Source organism: Podarcis vaucheri (genome assembly GCF_965113315.1).
Source record: "Podarcis vaucheri genome assembly, chromosome: 10".
In the NCBI taxonomy this organism is placed as follows: Eukaryota; Metazoa; Chordata; class Lepidosauria; order Squamata; family Lacertidae; genus Podarcis; species Podarcis vaucheri.
Window position 1 is genome coordinate 57,795,926 of NC_138748.1, and position 19,668 is coordinate 57,815,593.

Below are 19,668 nucleotides of genomic sequence, written 5' to 3' on the forward strand. Positions count from 1 at the left end.
GTTGCCCAACAAATTTTGAGTATTAAACTTCTTTCTCAGGAAAGGTTATTTTAAGTTGGTGCAGAGGTTTATCCTGGTGGGGAAAAGAGTAAAAAAAATCAACCCTTGAGAAGAGGTTTAATATTTAAAAAGTGATGAGAAATAAATTCTCTGTACTTCTGCACATCTCTTCCACTTTCATTCCTGGTTGTTTTCCTACAGGAAACCACAATGGAAACCATTGCTGCCGCCCCCCGTCACTGGGGTGTTTTGCAAAAAGCCTAGACGTCATGTGACATGGCCCAATTGTGCATCTGACTGTTAACTAGGTGGCTGGTGGTTCAAGCCCACCCTGGGAAGGCTGTGAGCAGGATTCCTGTATTGCAGGGCGCTGGAGCAGATGACCTTCAGGGTCCCTGCCAACTCTGCAGTTGTGAGATTCTACGATTCCAAAACACTGCTCATTAAGGACTGCTAGTTCTCCTCCGAGCTGGAAAAGGGCCCTAGCCAATCAATTAGGTGCAAGACTGGTTTCTTCTCATTGCTTGTGAGGAGCCAGGGATGGAAAGAAGTAGGTGGAGGGAGAGGGTGGCGGGAGCAGGTGTCAGCAGGGTTAGTGCCAGCAAAGAGGTTTCTGCCATACATACCACCCAGGTGCAAGTCGATGAGGTCACTGTAATAAGACTCTCCCCAATAGTCTACAACAAGGAATCGGTGAAGAGAGAGAGTTATTGGTTCAAGTACCCACCCCTGCTAGCCCTCCCCACTCCCTGCCCAGGATTCAAAGCACTCTGTAAGAGAAATTGCATACATAAGAGAAGCAAGACAGGGAAAGAGAGAGACAGAAACAGAAGAAACAAGAAATCATGCAACTCTATAATAAATATATACACATACATATATACGGTATATACTGTAAAGACAGGGGGAGGATAAAGTATTCCCTGGTAAATAGGCAGGGAGGACAGGCAGGCATGGATTTCCAGGCAGAGAAGGAGAGCAGGCTGGACTCTGTATGAGGATTTGTCACCTATACTGGTTTGTATCAAGATGAGACACTGCACTGTTATTTTGCGGGACATTAAGGAAGGATCCACAAACATTCTCCAGTAGGGAGGGAATTCGGGGAAGGATACATCTCCATTCAAGAGAGTAGGGGAAGGCGTTGGGCTGGGTCGTCTCATTTCATCCTTCTTTTTATTCAGCTACATTGTTTTGTGTTGGCTAGGCAACCAGAAAAGTACTAGGGTCTTCACTCTTGCAGCTTCTTTTTGGTAAGTTTTTTCACCTCCGGTGTAAATCCATAAACAAGCCCAATGGAATCTGGGATCTTTCATTTAAGATTGACCTTGGGAAAGCTAAGGGCATAGCCAACTCTTTGGTAACTTTTCTCACACATCTACATTCCTGCGATCACTTTCCATAAATGGCAGATACTGTTTTATAGGATGTGTTGTCAGAAGTAGGAAACATGAAATGGCCACATGGGCCACAGGTGTCTGGATTTGGGCAAGGAACTCAACACCACATAGCTAAGAAAAACTAAGCAGTTGCCATGCCCCTTCTGCAGAATGTAAGGGTTCTTCCCCTAAAATAAATATGTTCTACAAAGAGTCTCCATTCTGACCCAAACAAAAACCCCTCCAGTTTAAATAGGGCATCCAGTATGCCTAATAATCATGTCAATGTCTGATGGGAGTATATAACATTTGGAAATCTTTATACATTCTGGTAAACTATGAAGAGCCTTATTAAAGCAGTAATGATGTATGCAACAGACTTTAGGGTCACTTAACTCAAGAGAACAAAAATATGTATGGATATTCTTAAAGCAGTTCTTAAATCCTCTGAACTGCTCATCATAAAGGGTTTCCTTATGTTTTCAGCATGGCACTTTTCAAATTAATTTATTTCTAATCAGAAATAAAATGTCAATTGTTACTTTAGTTTCAACCCCTGGGAAGGAAGCACCACGACAGACTCAAGAAAATTGGTGTCAGAGTTGGTCCAATGCTCAAAAATTTCACTTGGGTCAAGACAGGTTTGGACCTTCTATTATGCAAGCTGAGCCAGTTGGCCTCAGGTGCCAGATATTTTGGGGGAAACAATTAAAGGCCACCGAACTATAATTAATTATTATTACTACCAAGTAGTAAAGGGCACTACAGTCGTACCTCCTGAACGCCCTGGAACTCAGACATTTTGGCTCCTGAACGCCGGAAATTCAGAAGTGATTGTTCCGGTTTGCGAACGTTCTTTTGGAATCTGAACGTCCAATGGGGCTTCCGCAGTTTATGATTGGCTGCAGGAGCTTCCTGCAGCCAATCAGAAGCTGCAAATTGGTTTCCAAATGTTTTGGAAGTCGTACAGACTTCTGGAACAGATTCCATTCGCCTTCCAAGGTACGACTGTACTTGGATTTTCTGCCTGGAATACCAAAGTGCATTGGGCTGTTTATGGAATGCACAAAGTATGTTCCTTTGACACATCACACAATAAGATGAACTTCAGTTTTCAATATATAAAGTAGCATAGAAAGTGTACAAAAGTGCTCCAGGCAGAAAATCACTTCCTATGTAAACACAATGTCTACATACGGCAAGGGCATGTATGCTGTGTGTTTATTACAACATGATAAGCACATACCATGTCTGCTTCACCACAAGTGCACATAGTAGGAGAGCTTTTGTGTATTTGTCCCAGGTTAAAGTGTGCATGCAATGCTCTTAACATTAGAAGCAGTATCAATTGCATGAAATGGACACAAAATTCTAATTAACCCATACACAAGGAAACTGTTTTAACAATAAAGAATGGGTAGTTTGGGGAAGGTGTTCTCTTCCCATCTGCATTACCAAAGCAGAAGCTCCTTTTCCAGCAAACCTATTACTAGCCATTAAGAGAATAGGGCTTTGTAACTGTAGTCTGCAAGGCATATCGGTTTGGCCAATACTACGTACGCTGCATAAGGCAGTCAAGGTTGTTTGGACAGTATACAGAAATAAGTTACTGCTGATATTGAAGGTGTGTAAGGAAAAAGAGGTTTTAAGGCACATGAAAATCTAAAAAATTAACAATTCTCTCATCTCAAGAAACAAGAGCATGCCCCATTAACAGTCTATTTTTCATGGGATTACTGAATAAATCCTGAATTCAAAAGGCAATTATTAATACTCATAGGCACACCTGTGAGGCCCAAAAATAAGCCAGCCTTTTCATTTGTCTCTCCCTCTCCACTTCCCCATCACATTTTAGATATCTAAAGCCATCTCTAATAATTTTCTGCTTGCCAAAGCACCACCACTGCCCATGAAGTGTGGCAAGTAAAGCCCTCAGTTGTTTGCAAAGCTCCTCAAATTCTGATGACACCACCTATAAGGATGCTGGGGGACAATGAAATGAATGTCAGGTGACAAAAAAAGAGTTTGAGATGGCTGTAGACTGTTGAATGTAGAGGTGCATAATTCTTTCCATTCTTTTAAAACTATATACCTGCATTCATTTTATGAAACAATTTAAACAACAATATTTAAATAGTTGTAAAAGTATTCCAGGGATTAAGTTGGACTGAGTACATTATTTGGCCCCAGCTGATGCTGTGAGCTACCACTAGCAAAAAGCTGCACTCTGCAGTCCTACCAAAACATATTCTCTATAGATTCTCTCCCTTTCAAGTTGAAGGCAATCAAATTCTCTCTGATGCAACAAGAATGACTCTAAAAGGCTGCAAAAAGCATTTTAAACCAGAGTCAACTGCAGGATAAAATAAGCAAGTTTGGGCAGCTAGTGGTGATGGCACTATCAAAATGTACTCATTAACTCAAAAATGTTAATATCTGTATGTAGCTTTAGGGAAGACTGCCTTTGAAAATAAGGACAAGGTATGATGCTCAGTTTGTGATTGTGGTGCACTAGATGTTGCTGGTTTCAATCTTAAAGAGATTGAGTCCCACACAGTTCCCTCCCCGGGGCTCCCTTGCAGGTGCCAAGATCACTGTAGGCCACTCTCTGCAAAGTAATTTTCAACTGTAAGGATACATAAGGCTTCCTGAGGTCTAATCCACAATTATGGAATTCCTAATTTGCCAAAACCTGGGTATCTAACACAGTTAGGGAAAGTCTCCAGTAACTGGGGTGTCATTTGGTGGTCAAGGATAGCACACAAGGGATTAAAATTTAATTCATCCTGTGTTGCCTTTGATATTGTTATATCTGTCTCAAATAGGCTGTTATTTACCAGGAAATTTCAGAACAGGGCAGGATATACATTGTAATAAAAAGAAATACATTGTAATAATTAAGTGTAATGTTCAGGTAGTATCTGTTCTTAGTGCACTGATCAAGTGACAGTATTGAGAATGCCTTGTCCGGTCACTTATAATCCTACCACATTCCTATTGGAAATTTCAGTGTGTCAATCCAAGCTTCAAATAAAGCAGAAAAACAATTCTTCCAGGCTGTTTTGAGGAAAGTCAATTTAGTTACATTTCCTTCCCAAACTTAAGGTCAGTAAAACAAAAGGCATATCTCAAAATTAAGTTCAATTCATTTTCACCAAGTAGCTTGCCTCTTACACCTCTGGTAAATGGATCATGTGAAATAACCTGGGCCTTTGTGTGTTTGCCTCTACTCGTTTCTCAAGGAAGGAGTGTTAGGATACATCAAGCGAGGAAAGCATCATCTAGCTATGTTCTCTCCCACGGATGAACTAGACATTATGGCAGACACAGGGCTACAGGTAAAACAGTATTCTCATTACTACTTCTTCCTCCCCTATAAGGTCTAGTGAAACTCACCATGTGATGTGGCACTGTCTTGCAGTGAGTTCTCTCACCTCGGCACCCAATGAAGGAGGGAGGGAGGCAGGGAAAGTCAAGAGTGACGACATCACGTTTCATAGCAAATTTCACTGGCCATTAAGAAGGGTATGTGGGCAGAAGACTACATACAGAGTTTTGGGTTTTCAGTAGCAGTCCTGTGTGTGCAGTAACATCTAGTTCTGCTCTTAATGTCTTTCATCTATGTTAATTCCAAGTACCATTCATTAGACCAGGCCATTAAGTATAGAGGTTCATTCTATTAACAGCAGATGACGATGACAACTGTTTCACATGTTGTATTGAATTTCATTCTACATGCCTTGAAGCGGTGTATGATTTTGCAGAGATTATGTGGTACTTGCTGGGGCTGTTCTGTGATGGTCCCTTATGAGGGTGCTAATGCTGATTCAAGGCACAGTGAAATAAAAAACACAAACTTATATCAATTAATCTCTTCTCTTTTTCATCTTGCTGGGCAAAGTGGAGGCTTCCTTGCCACGACCAAGTTTTATTTCCTAAAGGAAAGCTAGCAGATGGGTAACCTATATGTATTACCACCTTTTTCCAAGATGCAACTAATAATTGGACAAAACTTTGTCCTGAAGAAGTGAGACGTATTTTCAGAGCAAATGAAACCCAGCTAAGGGATCTTGCCATTTAGATAGCTTCACAGGCAGAGAAGCCCAAGATCTGATAGAGAAGGGAAATGGTGAATTTTAATTCATTTGTTTAAAAAGATAATTTAATAAAAGAACTTGCAGTTTAGGAAGAGACCAGTCTGTATAGCTAGCACACAGGTTGCTATGAACCTTTGCATAAAAATGTAATAAGAAAAGAAAAACACAAGATGGAAGACTGGAAGGTACCTGCTTCTCCCCTAAGAGCCTTCTCAACAGCAACTCCCCTCTCCTCCAGCTGCCTTTGCTTCTCTTCTACTTGCTCCAGCTGTCGTTGGATAATCTATGGGAAAAGAGGGAAAACACACACATAGGTTCCCATTCTCCTGTGTTCAAATGGCAGGATACTAATTTCAAGAATCTCCAGTGCTTCCAAAGCAGACCAGCGCCACCTAAGCGCTGTCCCAGAGGCACACACCAGAGGGGCCTTAAGGTTTTGTAACTGATGATCAACTCCTGGGGGAAAAGGGAGCATTGATGTTTTCCAAACAGTGGCCCATCTGGGAATTCCACCCCCCCCCCCAAGTACCTGGTTGGGCAACATGCTCTCTATGTGTCCTTAAAAATGGTGGGTGAAGGATTCAGGGTGTGCGCACTATGGGGACCAGGGGCTCGTCTGCACTTTTGCTTTCCCCCAGGGAAATCTCCTCTTTAGCACTGAAGAGTGGGTTTTCATGAGGCAAGCAGCGGGGCGAACAGAAAACTTCTCAGACTCATGCTTTCTAGGCATGGGACAAGCAAAGTATGGACAAGCCCTAGATGTGTGGGAAGTACTCACACACCTTTCTCAAAAATACCTTCAAATAATTTGGAATCTTTCCTCAAATCCTACCTTTTCCACAACATCTCTTAACCACAACCCCCTACTATATTTGAGTTATATGAATTTGTGTATATTCTTCCTCTTGCCCCAGTGCCCACCTTCCTCTCCTTTGTCTCCATTTGGTCAAAATCTAGACTGAAAGCTCCTCAGGGCAGGGATATGCCTTTTTGTTTGTGCTGCTGTGTGAAATGTCTTCAGGATATTGATAAGTCACACATTCTCCAGCTACTGTTTCGGATCCGTACAAGGCAGAAGTGTACATAGGTATATGCTCATACTGGTGTCTTACAAAAGCGGCACTCCAGGCAGCAACAAGAGAGTAATATGTATCAAACCTTACATGTAGGAAGTGCAGTTAATTATGGGAAAACTTCAGGACCATACCAACAGACAGGTCAATGTAATGTGACCTTCCTCGAGACATGCAGTTTGCTGATGCACACTGCAAAGATGTGCACATAGAAGGTCATCTTCTTAAACGCTCATGATTTTTTCTTCCTGGAAATTATGGATGAAAATTATGGCTTTACCTGAGCCCTGTGTAACCTCTTCAGCTCCTCCTGCTTGGCTTGACGGCGAGCAGCTTTCTGCACCCGCCTGGTCAGTTTGGCATTGAGCTCATCCTCCGTGTATGCTTTCTGCAGCAATAAAGAGAGGAATGCATTTCAGTCCCTTACAACAAAGCTGTCAGCCTCAGTAAGTAGGAACAGAAGGTGCTACTTGCTGGGCTTTCTTCTCAGTGGGCAAACTGTCAATTTGAGTGCTAACAGTGCAGTGCGTGGGCCTTGGTGCAGAAGTAAGGTGTGAAGGAAAGGCATGAATCAGGTGCAAAGCAGTGATTTAACAGAGAGCTTCCAGTTACAGCTGCATTCTCTTCAATTCTCCTTGTGGCTTGCCCTAAAGATAGGAGGTGTCCCTGATTTCATCAACTTTCTTACAAAGAAGGGAGCCTATTGTATTACTTTTTGACCTAGGCAAAGTAAAAAAAAATAAACCCATGACCAAATCATCTTACAAAGTAGGCTGAGAGTTCGTTGTAGATTAAAGCACGTGGTATACTGCCTACTTCCTTGTGCTACCATGAGTCCAGGTTGCAACTCCTACCAATCACTTAATCAGCAGGGCATGGAACCACTCAACCTGCATTTTCAATGCAACAATAGAGGAAACTCATGATCCAAAGGCCTATGTAATGCACTAAAGGCCTATGTAATCACTTCAACCTGCAAGAGGGAATAATGGCGATATGAATTCTTTCCTATATTAAAAAGTCAATTCTTAGCACATACAAAACTAGAACACAATGAGGAAAGCTACACAAATATCCTTCCAGTTAACATAAAAACATTCTAGGCAAGCATACAACTGTGAGAGCACCCTAACGGCAGTCTTAAATGGTCAAGTAGCAGTTGTGTCACATGGGCCTGCTGATCATACAACTTAACTATAAATTTGTGGTGTGAACTAGCTCTATGGGGTTATAAGCTGCCTATGTCTTCTAGTTTTATGGACACATGCTCCAGTGTCTTTTAAACATCTTGTCAAAATCATTAATATACACAACTAGTTTCAAGATAGACATGCAACTTACAGAGTTGCTTTGGGGCTGAGAAATCACATCCATGTTGTAACAAGATGTGTGGAGCATGTGTTTTCCTAACCTATTATCCTCCCTTGACAATTCAGAGCTGCCCCTCATTGACACAAATATCCCAGCATCCCCTATTACCTTCATGCCATTTTAAAAAATCAAGTCAACAAGATTTGGGTGGCTGAAATCCTGGTCAGATTAGAGATTGGAAGTCATTAGCGTTACCAGAGTTTATTAGTGCTAAAAAGATGCTAAATCACAGGAAGATCACTTTGGAGCCCCACAAAGCCCATACCTAACATTTTCACCGGTAGCTTATGTAAGTATTTGGCCACAGAATGTGTAAAAGTGATGTGTTTGCCCTGAGAAAAGCAAATCCGTGAATTGCCTCTTTCACTGTTTTCTTATTCAAGACTCCAACCTGAAACCAAGTGCTACTTCTCATATTATTTTTATATGTTAAAATCCACACTTCAGCAGGAAAACCTGCATTTCCTAAGCTGAGAATGCTTGCACATTTCTTTCCCATTTGGCTTAATGTATGCATCAAGAAGTTGAAGCATATACTATGCCAAAAGAAGAAAACACACCGGGATGACAACTCTCACACTACAATGTGCACGCCTTCATAGATGTGTAGATTTCGACACACAAAATGGTAACATGAGAATACAGTGGTGCCTCGCAAGACAAAATTAATTCGTTCCGCAAGTTTTTTCTTCTTGCGAGTTTTTCGTCTTGCGAAGCACGGTTTCCCATAGGAATGCATTGAAAATCAATCAATGCGTTCCTATGGAGACCGTCCGGGGACAGAGGGGAAGCGCCGCGCGCCTTCTCCTCTCTCCCCGGACCCCTTTTGAACCAAGGGGCGGCAACGGGGAGAAGCGATCTTCTTCCCGCCGCCCCTTGCTTCAAAAGAGGTCCGGGGACAGCGGGGAAGACGCGCTGCGCTTCCCCGCTATCCCCGGAGCTTGCGGGGCAAGCTTCGTTTTGCGAAGCAAGCCCATAGGGAAATGCGTCTTGCGAAGCGGCTAAGAAAACGAAAAACTCCTTCGTCTAGCGAGTTTTCCGTCTTCTGAGGCGTTCGTCTTGCGGGGCACCACTGTATAACCTGTGAGCAGAGTTGGAAGGCATCGCTGCACAACAAACTTGATACTGGTTTCTCCCAAGAATCTTGAGAACTGTAGCTCGCTGAGAAGTCAGTTTGACATATCTAGGTCACACTCACATAGAACTCAAGAGTTCCTTAGGGAAATGGAACAGGTACAAAACCAATTACAGCCACTGATGTGAATGTGCTTAGAATGGGAAGAGGGGCAACTGAGGTGATATTGTGATACCTCAGCTTTTATCAATAATTCAGAATTAACCAAATGATTTGGAGAACTGTGGGAATCAACACAAGTATTTGCAAAAGTTGTTGCTGTTGTTGTTGGTAAAATGATGCTTGTTTTGTGCACTCTACCTATGTGTATACTTATATTTTTTACACTAACTTATATGAGTGTACAGAAACAATAAATGATAATGGCCAAGGCTACTGTGTGGCATGGTGATTAGAGTAGAGGACTACAATTGGGGAGATCCAAGCTCAAATCTCCATTCAGCTCACTGGGTGACCTTCAGCTGATCTCTTCCTCTCAGCTTACCCTACCTATCAGGGTTGTTGTGAGGATAAAATGGGGAAATCTTGTAAGCCACCTTGATCTCCTTGGAGGATGAGCAGAATAAAAATACAATAAATAATAAAGTAAAATAATTTCAATTTATACCAGATGTAAGTAAGTACCTAATATGTCCAGCAAAATACCCTTTAAAACCTTTTTAAAAGCAACAAACAAAGATCAACAGGTTCTCTCTCTCTGGTTGATCCTTGATGCACATACTGCATGCATTTCAAGTGAGCATGAAGGTTTAGGATTTGACATTTCCTTGATCAGGTTGTCCTTATTTTCTTTTAACCATTTCATACATGCACAGTCAGGAATTACATTAGTACAAACAAAGGCAGGGAGATGGGACATAGACTATAGTTCTGGTAGGTTAATAATGGGAATGCATGCAACTGTGGCCAGTCAATGAGAATGGAGACACTACCTTTGACGCGTATGATCTCTTGAATGCCAAGGCGTGTGGGACGTAAATCGACTTTAAAAGGGGGAGGGGGAAGGAATGGCAAAGGCAAAAATAAATAAATAATAAAACCCACACACGTAAAATGGAGCACAGTCAGTTAAACATTAAAACGCTGAAAACAAAATGAACAGTAACAAACACAAAGGTTGCTCGAAGTGCAACATGGCACTATGTATGAGGGTGAATGCTTCAGAATCAGGAAACAAATACTTGACCAGGCCTGCACTGCCTGTGACCCAAACCCAAATGCAACCTACAAGCCATGTATTGTAGCCTGTCAGATGTACAACCCTACCCCCTACCCAACCCCCGCTGCCAATTTTGGTAGTCACAGGCAACAGAAAGAGTTGGTTCATCAAAGTCTTGGTGCACTAATATACATGGCTTGGGAGCACTCTTCAGCTTGGGAGATGGCAGGGATCACAACTTGTGGAAGTCCAGGCCAGACCAATTTAGGTACAACATAGCAACAAAGCAGCTGTTTTTAATTAAGAGACGTTATTATTGTTGCTCAGCCTACTGATTCACTATCATAAGCCTAAATGCATGCAGAAGCTTAACTCTCTTTGCTCCTGCATGAACAGTAAAAAGAGGATTACACAGAGCCCTCTCCTCGTTTCACTCTTCTGTTGCTTGCATCCTTGCCTGGGCCAAGGCAGAAGCAAATGGAAGTTTGCAGAGCAGGTGGATTGGAAGAAAAGGGTTCTGCAAAGCTTCTATCACTATTCAGAAGGAATAGTGGAAGGAGGGAGTTTAAAGACAACTATGGCAGTGACAGAGTTCACATGGGAGAAAGCAGCTGATCATACCCCCCCCCATATGTGTATCTGTGCTTCTCCCCCGAGGAAGAGTCACATAACTATTTCTTGTCTAATGAAACTGTGTATGAATGCCTAGTCTGACATTCAGTTCTGACTCCAATCTTCTACTTGAATTGAGATTTACCTTTACAGACGTTATGGTTTTCCACAGGCCACCTAGGCATCCCTTCCACCCTGTTTTCACTGGAAAGCACTCAGTTAAAGAATTTTGCAAATGAAAATTTGCACGTGGTGCTGCTTTGGATAGTTATGCAGGGCAAAGAGCCAAACAGGGCATTGAAGCCCGGTCAATTACCCTGGAAAATCTTCCTCCTCCCCAAGGCATTACCCATCTCAGAAGTGTTATAGCAGGAATGGGGGAACTGTAGCCCTCCAGAAATTGTTGGACTACAACTCCCATCAGTCCCAGGAAGCTCAGCCAAAGGACAGGGATGAATGGTGTCCAGCAGCAGCTAGTAAACCAGAGTTTCCCCATCTCTGTTTCATAGGCTATAAGTGTGACTCTTTTTTAAAAAATGAATTGTGATTTTTCAGAACACTGAATTTTGTGCCCAGTTTTTTTGCAATTGTATGGTACCTTTTATGGAATTGCTTAAAGCACACACGTCACTCTGCCTTTCAGTACTTTCATAGTACACTTAAAGGTAAAGGTAAAGGTACCCCTGACCATTAGGTCCACTTGTGGCCGACTCTGGCGTTGCGGCGCTCATCTTGCTTTAGTGGCCGAGGGAGCCGGCGTACAGCTTCCGGGTCATGTGGCCAGCATGACTAAGCCACTTCTGGAGAACGACAGCAGCACATGGAAACACTGTTTACCTTCCCGCTGGAGCGATACTTGTTTATCTACTTGGACTTTGACATGCTTTCGAACTGCTAGATGGGCAGGAGCAGGGACCAAGCAACGGGAGCTCACCCCGTTGCAGGGATTTGAACTGCCGACCTTCTGATCAGCATGTCCTAGGCTCTGTGGTTTAACCCACAGCGCCACCCGAGTCCCTTGATTCATAGTACACTTAATCTTCATTAAATAAATGCATAAACATGGAGGGAAAACTGAAGTGCAACCAGAGTTTAGACTCTGGGTCCTCCAATGTGACATCCACAGTGTCAAACATCCCCCTTAGCATAAGAGCATAAGAAAAGCCTAGTGGACCAGGCCAAAGGTTGATCTGTTTTGTAACTAGCAGGGGTCCTCCATGACCATAACAGCCATGACAGTTGGGGACCCCTGCTTTAGACAAAACCTCAGCCTTCATCAGGCTACCAGAGAAGGAAATATTTCCTTGAACAAACAGCCAGATACTAAGTATATCAAATATTTACAACATCAGCACATACACACATACACTGGCCCAAGCTCCAAGAAGCACATATCCCATAGGAAGCTATACCAGCATTTATTTAGAAGCTGCTTCTAGTGTTAGACAGCAGACAAAACTAAAGAGCTAATCGCAAACATTACAGTAAACCACATCAAACAGGCAACCTTTGGGAAGAGGATCTGATATTGCAACGAGAGCGCTAGCTGCTGGGTTTTGGTCTATAAGCAGTTCATGATCGGTCATGTAGCAGAGAGAAGAAAATACTGGCTCAGGAGGTACACACAAGACCATGCCCTTGCATTCCAGATTAGTAATCAAATTAAGACCGTCCCACAACACCCTGCCATTTCTGTTCTCACAACTCACCAGCATGGAAAACATCACACTGGGGCAGTGAAGAGCAAAGGTGGCTCTATGAAGTACAACTAAGCAACGGGGAACAGACTGCAGTTGTGTATTTCTTCCTCACAGCTGCTCCCCTCTCTCCTTCACTGCAGTCAAGCCATGTATTGTCACTGACACAATCCTGCAGACTGCTCCTGATCTCTCTACTGAGATAAGGGAGCTGCTTTGTTTTATGCATCCCAGTTCAATATCAGAACTGGAGAGGATTAGTTAGTCCATGGAACGTTTAACCATCCTTTCATCCATGTAACTGGAGGAGTTAAGATTGGTAAAATGACCAATTACTTCTACTCTTTCAGTACATATTCCTTCTTGATGCAACTCTCAATGCATATTAATAACAGTTCTTTGCTGAGGATTAAGATACCTGGAATGTCTGCAATATTCAAAATACACAACAAAACAACCATTAAGCACCCCAATGGCTATTTAGGGGTGAAGTAATTCTCACTCTTCATCACATGTTGGCCACCTGTGTGAATCAGATGTGGTAGAAGCGCTAACCAATCCATGCTAAGCAGCTATATGAACGTTGAGGCAGCTTCAGGACTCTAAGCCCAGGGATTGGGTACCAAGGCCCTACAGATGTTGCTGGGCTGCAACTCCCACCCTCCCTGTCTATTGCCTATGTTGGCTGGGGAAGGTTGAAGTGGGAATCCCACAACATCTGGAAGGCCACAGGTTCCCACTTCTGCTCTGTGCAGACATGAATAAGTAACTGCTTCATGACTTATCAGAACCCACCACATTGTTACTACTACCCTCTCCCATGATGCTGTTTCCAGCATCCCCAGGTACCTCCTCCTTCCTTTGCATCCCAGATGTAATGTGGAACCTGCCAGGAAAAGCCTGAAGGCAAGCATGTGGGAAGTTGGGGGGGGGCAGGGAAGGGTCCAATAAAAAACAACAACAGCTCAAATATAGGTATGTTAAACATGGGAAGAAACTCAGCATCTGAAAGACAGTCACATTTACAAGCTTACATCATCATCCTTGGACAGCTGCCTGAGCTGTAATTTATCATCAAAGATAAAAGTGGCCATTCTGAGTGCTTACTCACAAGCAGATCTTTTAGCAGGAAAAGGTACAAATTATTTACTCAACATGCAAATAATCATACTTGCAAATAAGACCTCCATCTTGCCATTTGAAACAGCGCTTGTAGGGTGTTCTTCACTGTCACAAAACTGAACAGTGCAAGGAACTTAGCACCTCTTTGATGAGGTAGTGACTTTCCCATAAAGCTTGGAAATTGAGTCCTAAACCAGTGATATGGTTTGTCATGAGGTGTAATCCATACAAGCCATTCCCAGTACACATCGGAGGAACAACAACTGGAACAAACATACCAGCTTTGCAAGCTGCATCTCATTCTCAACAGGAGCAATGTGAGATGATAAATTGATGCTACAGATCACACAACTGAGGTCGAGACATAGCCAGTGGAATCATTTAGGAAAGAGATCCAGCATTTCAGGCCATAAGTGAGGATTCCTCAGGAGGACCTATATTTCTGGATCAATGTGTTTGTTCTATACCCCAATGGACAACTGATATAAAGCAATTAAGTGGTCAGTGTGCTAAATATGCATGTCACAGTTCCTACATTTGCTAAAAGTGTGTTTGTATAGATAGGCAGATCATTTGACCTATGTAGATACCATATATAGTTATTAATAGATGTGAAAAGCAATGTTCTTCATAAACACTGAGTTTTTACAGTATAATCCCAGATATATCCAAAAGTGGGCTTTTGTCTGCAGGTTTCTTCCAGCCCAGCTAAAGTAAATTAATAGGCAATATTAAACATTAATCACTTCAGCTTTCCTAAGGTTTCATTATTTATCTTGGCTTTGAAAGAGCACAGCTAGCTCAACATTTCCCACCCAGTTTAATCTTACCTCTCGCTTGGATCTCTGTGAAGAGCGCTCTAAGACGTCATCGTTGGAGAGGTCAGAGTCCTCAGAGAAGCTTAAGTGTCGACGTAGTTGCAAATCTGCAATGGTAAAGAAACAAATCAGATGACACAGCCAGAGGAGCAGCTGGCATCATAACGAACTTAGATGATGAGTCTCTTGAAGTCTGAAAAAAACAACACACCACCCGCTGCTGCTACATTGACTAGAACAGATGCCCCTTTCTCCCGGAGCAATGCCCTGGCCGTTTGTGATTCCCCCTCCCCATTTTTAATGATGTTCTTTGACATCTGTGTGCTCAATTTCTTTAATGCTGAAGGACACATTTCTCCTCCCTGGTCCCTACTAAATTTATTTCTAACCTCATCACTGAGAGCCATGGTGGTGCAGTGGTTAGAGTGTCAAACTGGGCAGGAACTGGGGAGACTCGGGTTCAAATCCTCACTTGGTCATGAAGTTCACTGGGTGACCTTGAGGTATTCACCTAGCCTATCTCACAGGGTGGTTGTTGTGAAGATAAGAAGGAGTGTCTGTTTATGCATCTATGAGTTCAGTGGAAGAAAGCAAATAAACACCAGGTTTATCTGTCCCTGTTTTACCTACAGTAAGACTACATCCCTCCTCTTCTATGACATGGGAAAGAGATATCGTGCTGCTGGCATTAATTATAATAATCTGCGGAAGATCTAAGAGTGTGACCTTTTTGCACCTCCACTAGTAACTTTCTCAGATGCCTTGATTTATACTTCTCCAATACTTTTCTTCAAAAAGCAGTGTAGATGTTTCTTGAAGAACAGCTGGGACTTGTTCTTTCCATGCCAAGCAAGTTATCTGGAAGGTATGCTACCAATTAGGCTGATACCATTGCAACTGGAATGGAAGTTTATGAGCTGGGCCTCAAGCTGCAAGTTGCTGAATATTTCTGATTTCGTCTGAGGCACCATTATTACTTATTCTCCAGATAATCAACCTGCTATTTCAAAAGTTATAAACTGAGTCAGACAATATATGAGAAAGAAAACCATCAGATTACTCAGAACACTATCCTCCAAACGGATTTGTCCAAGTGGCTTAAAATAAGAGCAGGGCACAGAACCAGATGAACCTAATCCTAAACTCCCAAGCGTGGTTGACAATGAAGCAGACTGTTCATACTGACTTCACCAGGCTTGAGATGGGAACTGGGGGGAGAAAACGATGACTCATACATCAAGCCTAACACTGCTGCTGATTCAAATATCCCTAGAGTCTGGGTGTTGCAGCAAAATGGAAACTCATGGATGTGTCCAGTCATGCCTCACAAAACTAGGCCACAGATGGGATCTTTTGTAGCCCATTTGGGGCCCTTGGATAAAACAGCTGCTCCCAGTTAGGCAGGGGACAGTAATACCACTGGGTAGCTGTGTACCCCTTCCCCAAATGTGCATGCCTATGAATATGCTGCTTAGGAGTAGGGGGCTAATTCTCAATCATCATCAGAGCAACTGCCCCCCCCCCCAATCTGGCCTCCCACAAGAAAGCTGTTTCAACAATTTCATTTTTAAAAGAGAAAGAGGTTGCAAGAATTGAAGAAGTCCCTGAAAGCACCCACAGAAAATATACATGTGCCTTGCATACATCACTTCAAAGGGAGCGTGTGGTGTGTTGTTCGCCAGATACCATCCATGACTGCTTGGAACTGGGGTACATGAACATCCAGAGGAACAGATATTCCTATTCCTCGAGCTGAAACTAGAAATCCCATGCTTTTGTAAATTACTATTTTTTTTCATGCTTTCCTTGTTCCTCTTCTGCCTTTTTATGCTTATCTCTCCCCTCCCCCCTTAATCACCTCCCAAATCACAGGTTACATTGCTCAAATATCTCTTGGGCTCATATTCTGTGCATGGAAGGAATCTGCAAAAGATTTTCAGGTTCACTAAAGAATGCAGTCAGTGACACTATACCTGCTGCTCTAACAATTGGAGACGCCTTATGCTTCCCAGAATCCACTGTGGCCCCACTGGAAGGTGTACTAGGGCAGGATTTGTCATCTGTCTTTTTCTTCTTGTCTTTCTTATAGCCAGAGAACACAGACTTCCACAGTGATTTGGGCTTCGTGGCTTCCTCAGCCGCACTGCTGGATTTGTCAGAGAGCTTGCTGTCATTCTTGGACTTCTTCTCCTTTTTGTTCTTGCGGGGGGAGAAGAGAGAAGTCCTTTTCTTACTCTTCCCTCCAGAGCCTTCTGAGGATGTGACTGACCCATCACGCCCACTGGTGTCTGCAAAGGGTGAAAAGAACCTGTCACTACTAGCCTCGTGTTTCAGCGTGGGGCCTTCGCCAGCTTTCATACCCAAATGCTTCTGGGATTCAAAATACAGCTCTTTGGTCTTTGAAGGCATGGTAGATGCCTTGTGCAACTTGGCAGCGCCAGCAGCATTGGCCATCTCCAGCTCTTTCATCTTGCATAGCTGCTTAGCCATGGCATCGCGTAAGGCCTGGCTCTTGATGGACTTCTCTCTGGCTCTCATTCTTTCCTCTGCTAGCTCCTTCGCTTCTGCAGAGACTTGAGAGAGGCCTCTCTTTTGCTGGCTCCCCCCTTCCATTGATGGTGGCCCACCATTCTCCTTAACAAAATGTAGGTGAAGAGACTTCTCTGGCCTCGGTCTACTGGGGGGCGTGTAATATTTTTCATGGATGCTCGAATCCTCAGTCCTCTCATCGTAAGTGTCCTCCACGTCATCGGCAAATGGTATCTCATCTACACTCTCCACAAATGATTTCCGTACCTCCTCTCTGGAGGGCTGGGATGGCTCCCTGGCTGGCCGGATCCTTTCATTGGCTGCTGGTGGCGGGTGAGGTGTTTGCATAGAAGCCGGCTTAGACTCAGCCTCGTTCTGCCAAGTTGCCTGGTGCCTTTTTCTCCGTAGTGTTGCTGGCTCTTCGTTTTGAGGTGGTGGAGGAGGAGGGCTGGATGGAGGAGTGAGCATGGTGGAATCGGAAGTGTTGAAACTCTGGCTGGCCAATGTTCTCATGTTTGATGAACTGCCCTGAAGACCCAGTCCAGAACTGCTGGACAGCTCTCTCTTAACATCACTTAAATTTTTCAACTCTCTCTCTGATGGGGACTTTGGAGTCAGCAAAGAAAACTGCTCACTGTCTAGCTTTGCTGTGACTGGCTTCTTTGACTGAGGTTTTACAATGTGGATCCCCTTCTCTTCTGAAATACGCTCAGGGGTGTATGTTTTCAGGGGGGCAGACTCAAGGGGGGAAATGGTAAAGCTTGGCTCTGGTCCTCTGCTTCTGTTCACAGGGGTGAGACCCAAACTCCTCCGGATTTCAGCACTCTTCATCCAGAACTCCTCCACAAGATTATTCCTTTTCAAAGCTTCTTCTGCTGTGGTAGGGCTCCCCAATTTTTCCATCTCTCCATCTTGATTTTTTAGGGCAAGCTTGGCCAAAGGAGTGGAAGTTAAGGCTGGGACTGGCTGGAAACACACAGGTTCCCCTGGAGATTGAATGGATGCTTCACCAGAAGGTAAAGGCTGTGAACAAATAGGCAAGGGGGTGGCAGGTGGAGATGCAGGTGCTGCAGGAGTTGCTGGCTGCGATTTTACAGGTGATGTTGGTGTGATAGTCTCAGGCATTGCAACTGGCTGGGACCGTATTGGAGAAAGTGGTGCAGGTGGGCTTTTGACTTTTTGGTCATCAGAGATCTTGACTTGCGCCTCCTCTCCTGGGAGGAACGGTTCAGGGAAAAACCGTACATCTGGGGATTCATCTTTGCAGGGCGCTGTTGCAAGAAGCTCCTTTGAGTCCTACACAGACAGATATAAAACACAGAGCATCATCAGTGGAACAAAACACCCACCAGCAGGTTCTAGACCAAGGAGTTCCAAACTTTGTACATATACCAGCTGCTCCATGTTTGCCACAGACCCCTAGATTGTTACGAGCAATTCTGGGAAATATTCTAGAATGCACACTCTCCTCATATGAGGAGGATGCAATATTGCTGGCTGCAGGGATCTGGATTGCCAGTGTGTCACCTACAGGGAAAGTACTGAGCAAGTAGACCCAAGCAGGATTGAAAAATGGGTGGCCAAGACTGCAAAGGTCCTAAGTGGGAAGAGAACCTAACCGTGGGGGAGAGGGGGACAGGAGAACTGTCCCCATGTTGCAGGTTGGTTTCTCATATTTGTTTATGGCCCCCATGGTGATAGCTGATGCAGAAGTTTGTTTGTGGGAGTGGTAGTGACGTGGGTCCAGCTCAGGCAGCCGCTACCTGCAATATACTGGTGGTGGCAACAGCAGCAATAGCTGAGTAAGAAGCGGCCATAGAGTAAAGTGGTGTGGCATCGTTGGTGGTGGCGGTGGCAGCAGGGACGCCTGGGTCTAAACTGAGCTAAGACACGTTGGGAGCATTGACATGGGAGAGGGAAGGTGGCAAACAGACCTGGCACATACACTAGTCGTCCACCAAGGGTGAAGTTCCGCCGACTACAGTGATCTGTTCCCAGCAAGAAGCATGCTGGTGAAGAAGAACCCAGCAAGACTGAACCCTTCTGCATTCTGCAGTGCAGTTGGGGAAGCAAGAAAGAAGAAACAATTTCTCCTTCCCTGTCCCAGTTGCATAGGATCTAAAAGAACCAAACTAAATATTAACCCAGCCTCCTGAATTGATTTGGGGCAGGACTGGGGAGCATACACAGCCCTTGTAACAAATCACATTTTCCAGTTATAAATATCAGGGAGGATTTTGTTTCTAAGAATTCCCATGCAACATTGGGTACTTTCCACTATCAGAATTTAATTCACAACCCTAGCTCTCAACAGATTCAGTAATATGAGGCAAAACAGACAGACAGCTGGTGAATAAGGACCACGATTAAGGACTACAGTACTAGCCAATATGAGTTATTCCTTCTTCAGGCATTATGACAGCTTTACTTTTATATCTATTTAGATCGCTGTGTACTTTTTGGACACTGTGTTCTGTATTGTTCTGTATTTTTTTGAATTTAAGCATTTAAGTTGTGCTAAAAAAAACACAAGGCACGTGGATTGTATTTCATAACACTAGTCACACGAAGTGCCAGCAAAGATGATTGTTGGGTGACTTCTGACACATCCTCAAGGAATGACTGACTCAGCTCTGAATAAGTTGGAAAATTGTCCTGCAAAAGACTGAAGAAGAT

General features: G+C 43.6%; 1 protein-coding gene across 9 annotated transcripts in view; it reads right to left on the minus strand.

Annotated features, from left to right (window-relative positions):
- MICAL3 (microtubule associated monooxygenase, calponin and LIM domain containing 3) overlaps window positions 1-19,668 on the minus strand; it is a 190,885-nt gene that overhangs the window by 14,298 nt on the left and 156,919 nt on the right. For 6 of the 9 annotated variants that reach the window (XM_082241384.1, XM_082241380.1, XM_082241378.1 and 3 more), the window contains 6 exons: window positions 16,437-18,288; window positions 14,476-14,570; window positions 9,988-10,038; window positions 6,830-6,937; window positions 5,666-5,759; window positions 627-677 (listed from right to left, as the gene is read on the minus strand). In XM_082241384.1, the coding sequence (XP_082097510.1) occupies window positions 627-677; window positions 5,666-5,759; window positions 6,830-6,937; window positions 9,988-10,038; window positions 14,476-14,570; window positions 16,437-18,288 (2,251 nt within the window). The remainder of the gene's footprint in view (window positions 1-626; window positions 678-5,665; window positions 5,760-6,829; window positions 6,938-9,987; window positions 10,039-14,475; window positions 14,571-16,436; window positions 18,289-19,668) is intronic. The other 3 variants (XM_082241379.1, XM_082241385.1, XM_082241386.1) reach the window with 1 other exon arrangement.